Source organism: Solanum pennellii, chromosome 5 (genome assembly GCF_001406875.1).
Source record: "Solanum pennellii chromosome 5, SPENNV200".
Classification (NCBI taxonomy): Eukaryota; Viridiplantae; Streptophyta; class Magnoliopsida; order Solanales; family Solanaceae; genus Solanum; species Solanum pennellii.
The window spans coordinates 1,751,387-1,762,105 of record NC_028641.1 but is presented as its reverse complement, the minus strand read 5'-3'; the positions used below and the strand labels follow the sequence as shown (position 1 = coordinate 1,762,105).

At 31.0% G+C, this 10,719-nt stretch overlaps 1 protein-coding gene across 4 annotated transcripts; it reads left to right on the top strand.

Moving 5' to 3' along the window:
- The first annotated feature begins 1,964 nt into the window (after positions 1–1,964).
- Positions 1,965–6,767, top strand: LOC107020514 (protein TWIN LOV 1). Of its 4 annotated transcripts, none has more exons than XM_015220912.2 (8): positions 1,965–2,103; positions 2,388–3,064; positions 3,762–3,969; positions 4,074–4,138; positions 4,287–4,366; positions 4,560–4,615; positions 4,706–4,769; positions 6,467–6,757. In XM_015220912.2, exons 2-8 carry the CDS (start codon positions 2,488–2,490, stop codon positions 6,611–6,613), a joined length of 1,197 nt encoding a protein of 398 aa, XP_015076398.1. In that variant the 5' UTR covers positions 1,965–2,103; positions 2,388–2,487; the 3' UTR covers positions 6,614–6,757. The 4 variants fall into 4 exon arrangements, with proteins under 4 accessions (XP_015076398.1, XP_015076397.1, XP_015076400.1 ...); XM_015220914.2 differs by lacking the exon at positions 1,965–2,103 and adding an exon at positions 2,134–2,244 and having other exon boundaries at positions 6,467–6,613; XM_015220913.2 differs by lacking the exon at positions 1,965–2,103 and adding an exon at positions 2,138–2,301 and having other exon boundaries at positions 6,467–6,613.
- The last annotated feature ends 3,952 nt before the right edge of the window (positions 6,768–10,719 follow it).

Genomic DNA, 10,719 nt, shown 5'->3' with positions numbered 1-10,719 from the left:
TATATATAAAGAAAATTAAAAAAAGAATAGGGCAAGGGAAGAGAATAAGGAGGACTAATAAAATTAAAATTAAAATACTCAAGTAATTGAACTACTAAAATTTTTATTTTAATTTAAATATTGTGGAAATTTTGTTCAAACAATGATAAGTAGGTTTTAACTTGTAACCTAGATTCCAAATATTTGAATCTTGTTGCAGTAAATATAAAACGAATATAATTCCTATTGATTTATATTTATATTATATATATATTCATATGTCACCAAAAAAATAGAATAATATAAATACAGCAAAAAAAGTGAATATTCATTAGGGACTATTGGACCACCCCTTCTTGTGGTAAACAAAAAAAGATATTCCAAATATATATATATACATATTTATTTTTTATTCGATGTCTGCTATTCACATTAAAACTTGATTAAATTTAAATTCATATTAAAAAATCTCATATTAAAGGATAAATCGTTTCCTAACAAAGAGCCGAGAGGTCCTTGTAGAGTAAATCATTTCTTAACAAAATCGACTCCATACCTAAAGAATTTTAAACTTAAAATTTCTGATTATAAATAAAAAAATATTTATCATTTATAGATATACGTGTCAAATGCGGCTATAAGCCACCGTTCCTTTTTTTTTTTCATATTCTCAAAAGATAAAAATAAATAAATTTATTCCGAAGGGTCACTGACTATAAAATAACCTTTCCTTATACTTCTTTATTTTGTTATCAATAATTTAATTTATTTGATTAAATTTTTTAATATATACTTCATTTCAATTGTATAAACTATAATAATATAAATAAATGTCATTATCGATAAAATAGACTATGTCTAGATTCAAGTTGGAATATTTATTTTCTTCCACGCTTAGCTTGTTTTCCAATTCAAATACGTTTTATTTATTTATATTTTTAAAAAAATAGAATTAAATAAAACGAAAAGGACCCATAATCGATATTCCCAACCTACACCAAAGTACTTATAAAAAATTTATTAGTATTATCTAATTTTATTTTGATATGCACAAATAATCTAATAATTTTTTAAATTATTTTTATAGAAACTCTATAAAATTTAATTTCTCATAAAATATATCAATCGATGAAAAATAATGCAGAAAAAAATAGCGATTTCAGATTACTCTGAATATAAAAAAGGGTGAGTGAGGTGGATACTACCACACCTAGATAAGTCTTGACTATTTTATTGGCTCAAAATTTAATGCCACTTTTTTATTATTTATTTATTTATTTATTATTATAATTAAATTTGTGGCTTGGTATATTAAAAAAATAAATAAATTATATATGTGCTTGTGTTTATCACACTCCTAGTCCTCTCATGCATTACATCTGTCTTGCAATAATTCATCATCATTCTTGTCAAAATAAACAATTAATTAATTAAAAAATAGGAACCAATATTATTTTACTTATAATATTTCTTCACTGAAATTTGCCATAAATAAAGTAGGATTAGGACTTAAAAGTCTGCATATATGCTTATATATATACTGTATATATAAATGGTAAAATAAAATTGTACTTCTCTTTGTTGGTAATATAATATAAAATTTGTTTATAATCACATACCTATTTTGACAAATTGTCTCTTTTCTTTTAGTACTACAAATCTAAAAATTGACAATCACAACTTAACCAATTACATAAAATTGTTTCTAGATTTCACACGTTTCGATTAATTTTACGAAATATAAAATATCACCTACTAATAAAATATATACAAATGAGAATTAAATCCAAAATCTTATAGTGCTCAATCTACCATATTTATAAATATAATAATCTACTTTTTTAAAATAATTAAATTTATGATGTATAAATATTTATAGTAAACAGTAAATCTAGACGGCTAGGTTCCGAAGATAAATTGAAAATACACAAATAATAACTATATACTAATAAAAAAAAAATCTGCTACATGAATGACTATTTCAATATTTTGTTTCCTATTTTTTTCTCCAATCACATTAAATTCCTTCATATAAAATAATTCATTCACTAAAAACGATTGATGTACATACCCCCAATTCTTATTGTTCATTCAATACCTTACAACTTAGATATTTTTCTCCATGTAAGCTCTTCAATATTGTTTTTATCGTAACTGATAAAATTATTGTTATATATGAGTTTTTTTTAGAAATATAGAGTAAAATTGTGTTAGATTTATTATATAGGGTGAGACGAATTAATGAGTCTCTTGTAAAAATACGGAGTAAGATTGTGTTAGATTTCGAGTTTTAGTATATGGGGTTGTCTTTTTTTATGTGTGGTATGTTAAATTCTATGTGCTATTTCTATGGTTATTTTTTTGTTTATTGATGATTTGTTTGTTCTTGTTTTGTGTATGGTTTGAAGCTGAAGTTCCCAATTATACTAGTTGACACATGGGATTGAGATTGGGGTTAATCTTTGTTGATAAAGTTAGAGTCTTTAAGCCAAAAGAAGTTGAATCAGTATGGAATCACAACTGGGTTTAATTGAGAAATCATTTAATGTTAAATACTCAGATGGGGTTAGAGAAGCTCTTGATGAATTGCCTGATAGTTTTACAATTACTGATCCCTCTATTTCTGGTCACCCTATTGTTTATGTATCAAGGGGTTTTTTGAAAGTATTTGGTTATTCAAAGAATGAGGTTTTAGGGAAGAATGGAAGGGTATTTCAAGGGCCTAAGACTAATAGAAGATCAGTTATGGCGATTCGAGAGGCGATTCGAGAGGAGAGGGGTATACAGGTTAGTTTGTTGAATTATAGGAAGGATGGGACACCCTTTTGGATGTTGTTTAATATGTGTCCTGTTTATAGTGAGAAGGATGGGAGGGTGGTTCATTTTTTGGGAATTCAAGTGCCTATTTTGAGGAGGAGAAATTCATTAGGTGGTGGAATTGGGAGAAATGGAGGAGTATGTTATGATGGAGGTAATTGCAGGGGGTATGTCTATAAGTGTTGTAGGAGGGAGGTTTGCTCGAATTCGATGATGGAAATGGACAGAGCGTTATCGGTTGATTCAGTTTCAGGGTTGGACCATACAGGTATGTGTTTATTCATTATGCTTCTTCAAAGTTATCTCAATTTGTGGTTGTTTATACTGGTGGACTAATCGTTTCATTTTCATCGTCGATATGCTCATTAAGATGTTTGGGATATCGTCTCTGTCTCCGTTAGAACATGATTTTGAAATTTGTTGCACTAACCTCTAATGATTTGAGTATTGTATCTTCAGCTTATGGTCCTAATTTCTTTTTAATGGCTGCCATTGCTCGCTCCTTGGAGCAACGGTAAAGTTGTCTATATGTGATCCATAGCTCACAAGTTTGAGCCGTGGAAGCAACCACTGATGCTTGAATTAGTTTAGGCTGTCTACATCACATGTCTTGGGTTGCTGCACTTCCCAGGACCCTACACGGGGCTGCCCTTTTCCTTTTTTTTTTTTCTTAAGCTTAAATTCACGTTTTGAGTCATTTCCGTCAGTTGGTTGAGTTAGGACTTGGTTATGTTTTGGGGTGCATACACCTTTCCCATCACTTTGTGTTGGAGTTTCAATGTGCAGATTAGCAGTCCTAGTCAGTATGTATAAAACATAAAAGTTCGTCCTGCTACCTTGTACTGCAGGACTTTGTTTCCCATTTTTGTACATTTCGATTATTTATGCTTCTTTTTCATTCTTAAATCCTAGTCTAGAGTTTGTTAGTTTTGTTACTTTAGTTTCATGAAGCTTATATATCGCAGAAGTAGATGTTGAAGGACCTTGTGAAGCAAGTGATCAAGAGAAGACAAAAGCCAGTGTTGCTGTCGACAACATAATGTCCGTGTTGGCAAACTACAGTGAGTTGAATGGCAGACTGGTCAGTGACAGGAGATGCTGTCAATCGGGAACGAGTCTGCTCAGTGCATCCTTAAATATATCTTTTGGTAGAATAAAACAAAGCTTTGTATTGTGAGTTTTTTTGAATTCCTAATTTTCTTGTTTTGATGACCAATATGATCTGTTCTTGGATGGACTTAACACTTTCTCTTGGAATATCTTTCTGTAACGTGCAGAACTGACGCACACTTACCAGACATGCCAATTGTCTATGCAAGTGATGCCTTCCTAAAATTAACAGGTGCTAAAGCTGTAGCTAATTTACACTAGACATTTCATGGGATGTTCTCATTGTTTATGGGTTTGGGTCTATTTCTTGTGTTCATAAAAGAGCATGAGGGCTTACTCTAACTAATATTTCTAACAGGAACCATTCTTTTCTTCAATAGGCTACTTGAGACATGAAGTATTGGGTCGTAATTGTCGGTTTTTAACTGGGGAAGATACAGAAAGAGGCACACAATTTCAGGTAATTTTTTCTTTTCAGATCTGCTATCATTTGCTTAATTTCGTTAGTTGCATTGCTAACTGCTACATCTTGGGGTAAGAGATGTGGTGCCCTTTGTAAGATTAAGATTTTCTCAAGTGGGGGAAGTGCTAAGGGAAGGTAAGCGGTTGAGCAGCTGATCACAATCCTTATTACTTTTTTTCTCACTTTGCAGATAAAACAATGCATCCAAAATGAACAACCGTGTACTGTACATATCTTAAATTACAGGTTGGTTCTGGTCATTGCATAACATTTAGATAAGAATTGTGTCCATGTTATTTAGGCTCAATCTGTTGGTGGCTGCGTGTTTCCTTTCAGAAAAGATGGAACGTCATTTTGGAATTTTCTTCACATCTCACCGATCCGAAGTGCTTCAGGAAAGGTAATACTTTTAACTAATAGGTACATATTTACTAGCATTGTTGCATGGGATAGAGTGTTGGCCAGTCAAGATTGCCCATGTCCAGAAGATGAATGTAGCGGAGATGAGGATGTCCATATGTATGTGTGGGCATACTAGGAGAAATATGATTAGGAACGAAGTTATACAATGCAAGGTGGGACTGGCCTCTGTGGCGGACAAAATGAGGAAACGAGACTGATATGGTTTGGGAGGTGCACAGATGTGCCAGTTAGGAGGTGTGGAAGGTTGGCTTGAGCAGGAGTTAGGAGAGGTAGAGGTATGCCAAAAAAGAACTGGGTGTGTGGAGGGGTGGGGGAGGTGATTAGTAAGACGTGACACATCTTCATCTTACTGGGAACCCTATCGAAGATTAGGTAAAAGGTTAGTAGGTAGCCGAGTCTGGTCGCCCGTTAGGTGGGTGAGGCAACGGGGCTTGCCACATATCCTTTCTACTTATTAGTAGTAGTATTTAGTAATCACGTAGTTTCTTGTTCTTCTATGTGTTTCTATCATCCATTGCTTCATTTTGCTTTGTTTCTTGAAATTTTGTTGTCATTTTTTCTTCGTGCAACCCTTCTATGAATAATCCCTTTTTAAGTCGTGAGTCTATCAAAGACAATCTCTCTACCCTACAAAGGTGCGGGTAAGGTCTGCATACATCTTTATTTTTATTTTGTATAAGAAGAAAACTGCTTGTTATTTAAACTAGTACTAGTAGAGTTAAATAATCTTTGAATAAACAAGCTCTGTTGTCCCAAGAGTAAGTTGGCCAAAGAGCCAAGACTAGCTTATGTTTCATTAGTTGAGATTGTTCGAAGCCAATTGTAGGTTCACTGGTGTCGTAAAGTAGTGGCATCACCGCTGTCTTTGTCAAGATTATGGTGCTCTAATGATTCCTGCCACCTATCGAGGTGATAAATAGTCTATTAACAGAGCATATCCACATGTTTTTCTCAATGTAAACAACTTCTTGACAGGTTCTTTTACGTTAATACCATGTCCAAATTGAATGAATACATATTCTTAGACATGCCTGTTAGTGTTTCCAGTTTTGCAAAATATGGGGTTATGAATTAGAAATTTATCGTTTACCTTTGCATACATTATTCTTCAATCAAGATTCGAGATGCGAATTGGTTCACAGGCATCAGGAGTAATGGATGGACTAAGTTTCTTCTTTGCTCTATATTCGGAGATGTAGATCTGAGATTAGTTCAATGTCTTCTTGAATAACCAAGCTCGAAAAGATTTGAGTTTTGTCCATAGATTACTACCTAGCCATAATGTTCAAAGAACTTGGCGGAAAAATAGAAGTAGGAAGTGAAAGCAGTTGTTATTTGCTTTGTTTAGGTAGTAAATCATGTAGACGTTTATGTTGGACTCTGTCGATCCCAATCCACTTCTCAATATTGGATTTGAGACAGGTCTGAATGAAGCGGTATGGACAATGAGGATTCACATAGCCGACCCCAACTAACTTACAATCGAGGCGTAGTCGTCCTATTGTTCTTAGAGCTCAGTGACAACTGACAAAGTCACATTAGACACTTTCTGCATAGTTTGTCATTTTTCTGTTACAACACAACTTACACTACTTCTACCTACTGCTGTCTGTTGAAAAATTTACTCCTACTTGAGCTTAACCCGTTGTAGTTCTGTCTCGTTTGGCTGCATAGGTCGCGTATTTTGTTGGCATTCAGATAGAAGATACTACCGAGGCTCGGGAGAAACAAGGGCTAAATCCAGAAATGAGGCATCGCAGTGTTGTCGCTGCTGTAAAGGTGGCTGTGAGAGGGTGGTCTATGGGTGCAAGTACCTCCTAGTTCATGAAGAAATTTGTGTTTTGCTTTTTTTGGTTCTGATAAACAAACTGGACTCTGCTGAAAAAAATGTACTCTTGTTAGCTCATTGGTACCAGAAAAAAAACACATAAACAGTATGTTATGGTAATTTAATTTTGATCTTTTCTTTGTCAGATATCCGGGTGCCGAATGATCTCTTATAATCACTTATAAATTGAATAATCGAAAAATGACTTTTTCAGATATTTTAGGTTTTATGCACTTAAAGATGTCCACAAATATGTGATTTACTAGTGAATATTTTTTTTTTGAGTAATTTTAATTAATTGAAAAGCTTGTCTAATTTATTAAATGAAAAGGTAAATAAGTGAAATAAAAACAATAGAAATAGAGAAGATGGAAGTTCTCTTCGTAATAGAGGGAAGTAAGAGAAATAGTTAGTGAGATATATAACTATTTTAAAAACATTGCAAATTAGCTAAGAACTTTGTCGTTGATTGTTGATATTTTGCTCGTAGCTAACAAAAATATGTCATTGAGATTAACAACAAATTTTATTGTTTAAAGCTTTAAAATTCATTCGAAAGTAACTTCTTGAAGTGACGAATATCCACGCTATAATATTTTATAACACTTTTGAATTAAGTAATGATCAAGTAACGAGCATTTATTCACAATTTTAACCAAGTTAGGAACAATTGATAATAGAAACAAGTGAAAAAGCTTTAAGCAATTACGTACCAATATAATTCAACAATGTAATAAAACATTACAAACACTTTTTATTTGACTAACAGAATTTAAATACATATTTGATTTAATTACAAAATGAGTAAAATACCTCCTTAAATTCTCGACAAGTTTTCATCACTTCTCTAGAGTCTCATGCTCCTATACGAGTTTGAGATCGCTTTCTATGTCATGCCGTAGATATAAGGTGTATTTAAGTTTAGCTAGTTAAGTATAAAAATATTTTTAAGACTTTTAATAGTTTAAAGACGAATCACAAAACTAATAATTTAAGCTAAATTCAGAGGTGTTTTCATGTTGTTCGTAACCTCAATTTTATTTGGTTAACCTAACTAATGAAACTTTAGGTTAAACAATTTCACTATGATATCCAAACATGTACTAATAACAATATCAAAATTCTTTGCATTATTTGTGTAAATTAAAGAAGAAAAAATCAATTCTTGAGAAAATACAAATGGTTTAATTGTTGCAGCCTGCAGGTAGCTACATACTTGCATTTAATTTAACAATTTTAATAACCATGCTGACCGACAAAATATTAAAGTTTTTAGTGGCCCCTTATTATACAAAAATAAATAAATAAATTAAGACTAGTTGACTTAAGACTGTCAAAATTAATCATGCCTTTATGGACTTCATAAAACTATTTAAACCTACACAACTCTAAGAAATATCGTAGGTAAGTTATGTCATCAAACAAAGAGTTATTCGGATGGAGTTTGATTAAATTTGAATTCCCATTGGAAAGTTTAAAAGTTAGAGTAAAATGCTTTCTAATAAAAATAAATTCTGTAATATAAATAGAATGATCGAGTATTTAAACGTTTAACTCCATATAAAATTCATTGAAAGTTGATCTTATGATATGTAGCGTTTATCTATAGAACTGTCAAAGGGATTGGCCCGCCCCATCGGGCCAAGCCTCGCTGACCAAGGAATTTGAAGGGTTGTGGTGGGCTGGCCCTTCATTCGGAAGAGCTTGAATATGTTCAATCCAACCCAACCCTTGAAGGGCCGAGGGCTGAGGCGAGCTAGCCCTTCTTTATTTTTATTTTTTTCTCTTTTCAAACTTATAATTCTATAACATTAAGAAAATGTGAAGATTTTCAAATCAAATATGACAAACAACGGTCTTGTTTTAATAACACTAGAATGTATATATTTATTAACTTGATGTCGATGATCAAAATAAGGGTTGTGATGAAAGATAATTATCAATTCATTCTTAATCACAGATTTTGAGTTTGAACTTTAATATATAATCCATTTTGTTAGATAAAGCTTTACATTCAAAACGTGAGACTTCCTGTCTTCCTAACATGAATATTATTAACTATAAATCTTGAATCCGCCTATCGTCCAAAAACTTTTAAAACTTTTTTTTGATTATGAAAGTTCCTAGTGCTAACTTTAGGACTTTAACTTATGAGTCTTGTGGAAATATCATCTAAAAATAGTTTTCGTGCTCGTGTGAGCATGGATAAGAGATGTCATCATAGTTACTTTTATTATAAGATATTTTATGTTACTTAATGGACAAAAAATATATGGAGTTAATAGAGACTGTGATAGAAAACCAAAAGCAATGGGACAATTGTAGCATTAATTATTTTTTTTTTTATATATAGTATGCAATTTATTCAACCATGAGAAAGCCTAAAAGTCATTACGTGAAACGTAATATGACGTTTATTATTCGAAAAATTATTTAAATATATAATTTATTTTGTTATTTTTTTTTATTCGAGAAAATTACAAAAATTTCTATTCTTTTTTATTTTCGAGTACATCACTTTATCGATTGGATAATCATTTTGCGCGATGTGTCGATTGAATACGTCACTTTACGATGGGATAGTACATAACTTTACACGACGTATCAATCAGATACATCACTTTATGCGATATATCGAGACATTGAACGAAGTATCAAAATTGAGACGCGATGTATCAGAACGTTGATTGATGTATCTGAAACCGGGACGCGATGTACATGTACGTATTGGGATGTATCCGGATTCCGTCAATTTTAAGGGATTTTTGTAAGTTGAAAAAGAATAGAAATATAATGTAATTGACTCTTTACTCTATGAGATTTAATCTGTATAAAATTCCCCATTATTGAACTATTTGATATTTGAAAAATTCACGAGACCGATCGATCTAAACTGTGTCACGTAGGATATATTTAAAAAAGCATTTCCAAAATTATTGAACTAAATCAAAGTCAATCTATATATATAATATAACACTAATTCCCATAAATAGTTAATTTGGAACATGAAAGTTTAAACCATGAATTATCTTAAAGTTATTGAATTAAATCGAATCTATTCGTACCTAATATTCTCACTCCCATATATAGTATAATAATTTAGAAGGTGAAATGTTAAATCAGCAAACTTGTACAATAAATTCTCTTTGTTTCATCCAAAATCAAACAGCTAGGCATTGTACTATCTAAGAATACCTAATGAAATTGGCATTTAATTACATAATTAGAGGAAATTTTTTACGAAACTAAGTCATTATATAAAACAATTTATCAAAATAATATAGTTTTTAAAATTTTATAAAACCAGTATAAACGTATTTCACAGTAACGTTTTAGGGTATATTTCATTTTTTTAAAACTAACGGTGTTAGGTTGATATCCGTTACTGTGAGTAACGTTTTAGGAGTAAAACGTTACTCAGAATAACGATTTAGGAGTAAACGTTACTATGAGTAACATATATCAATCTAACGCCGTCAGCTTTTAAAAAATAAAATATACCCTAAAACGTTACTGTAAAATACTTTTATACTAATTTTATAAAATTTAAAAAAAAATATATTATTTTGATGAATTGCTTTATATAATGACTTAGTTTGATCAATACTCCTAATTGAGGCAAATAACTAGAGTATGGTAACTTATAAGTACTATATTAAAACATTATAACAATTACTCATTATATTGATTTTTTTTGAAATTAATTGTTTATGTTATATTTTCTTTCGGTATAATACTATAACTGTATCATTTTATTCATAATAATAGTAATAATGCAAGTTGAAAAAATATGTTAATATTGAATTGTTGAGCAAAAGATTTGTTCTTAGAAGAACAATATTTTCGAGGATTACGTAACTTTGTTATCAAAACCACAATATTTACATTATTCATAAATGTCATAATCACTCCATTTAAGGATATATTAAAAAAAAAAAGGATTTATGTTTTTTTCTTTAAATAAATAACACTTTAATAGTAATAATTGTTGGTGGAAGTCAAAATGATCATAGACCAATTACATGAACTTTGTCTCTGGCTCTCCTTATACTTATTTAGCATTAATTGATTAACCACCCAATCTTTATGCATGCATTTC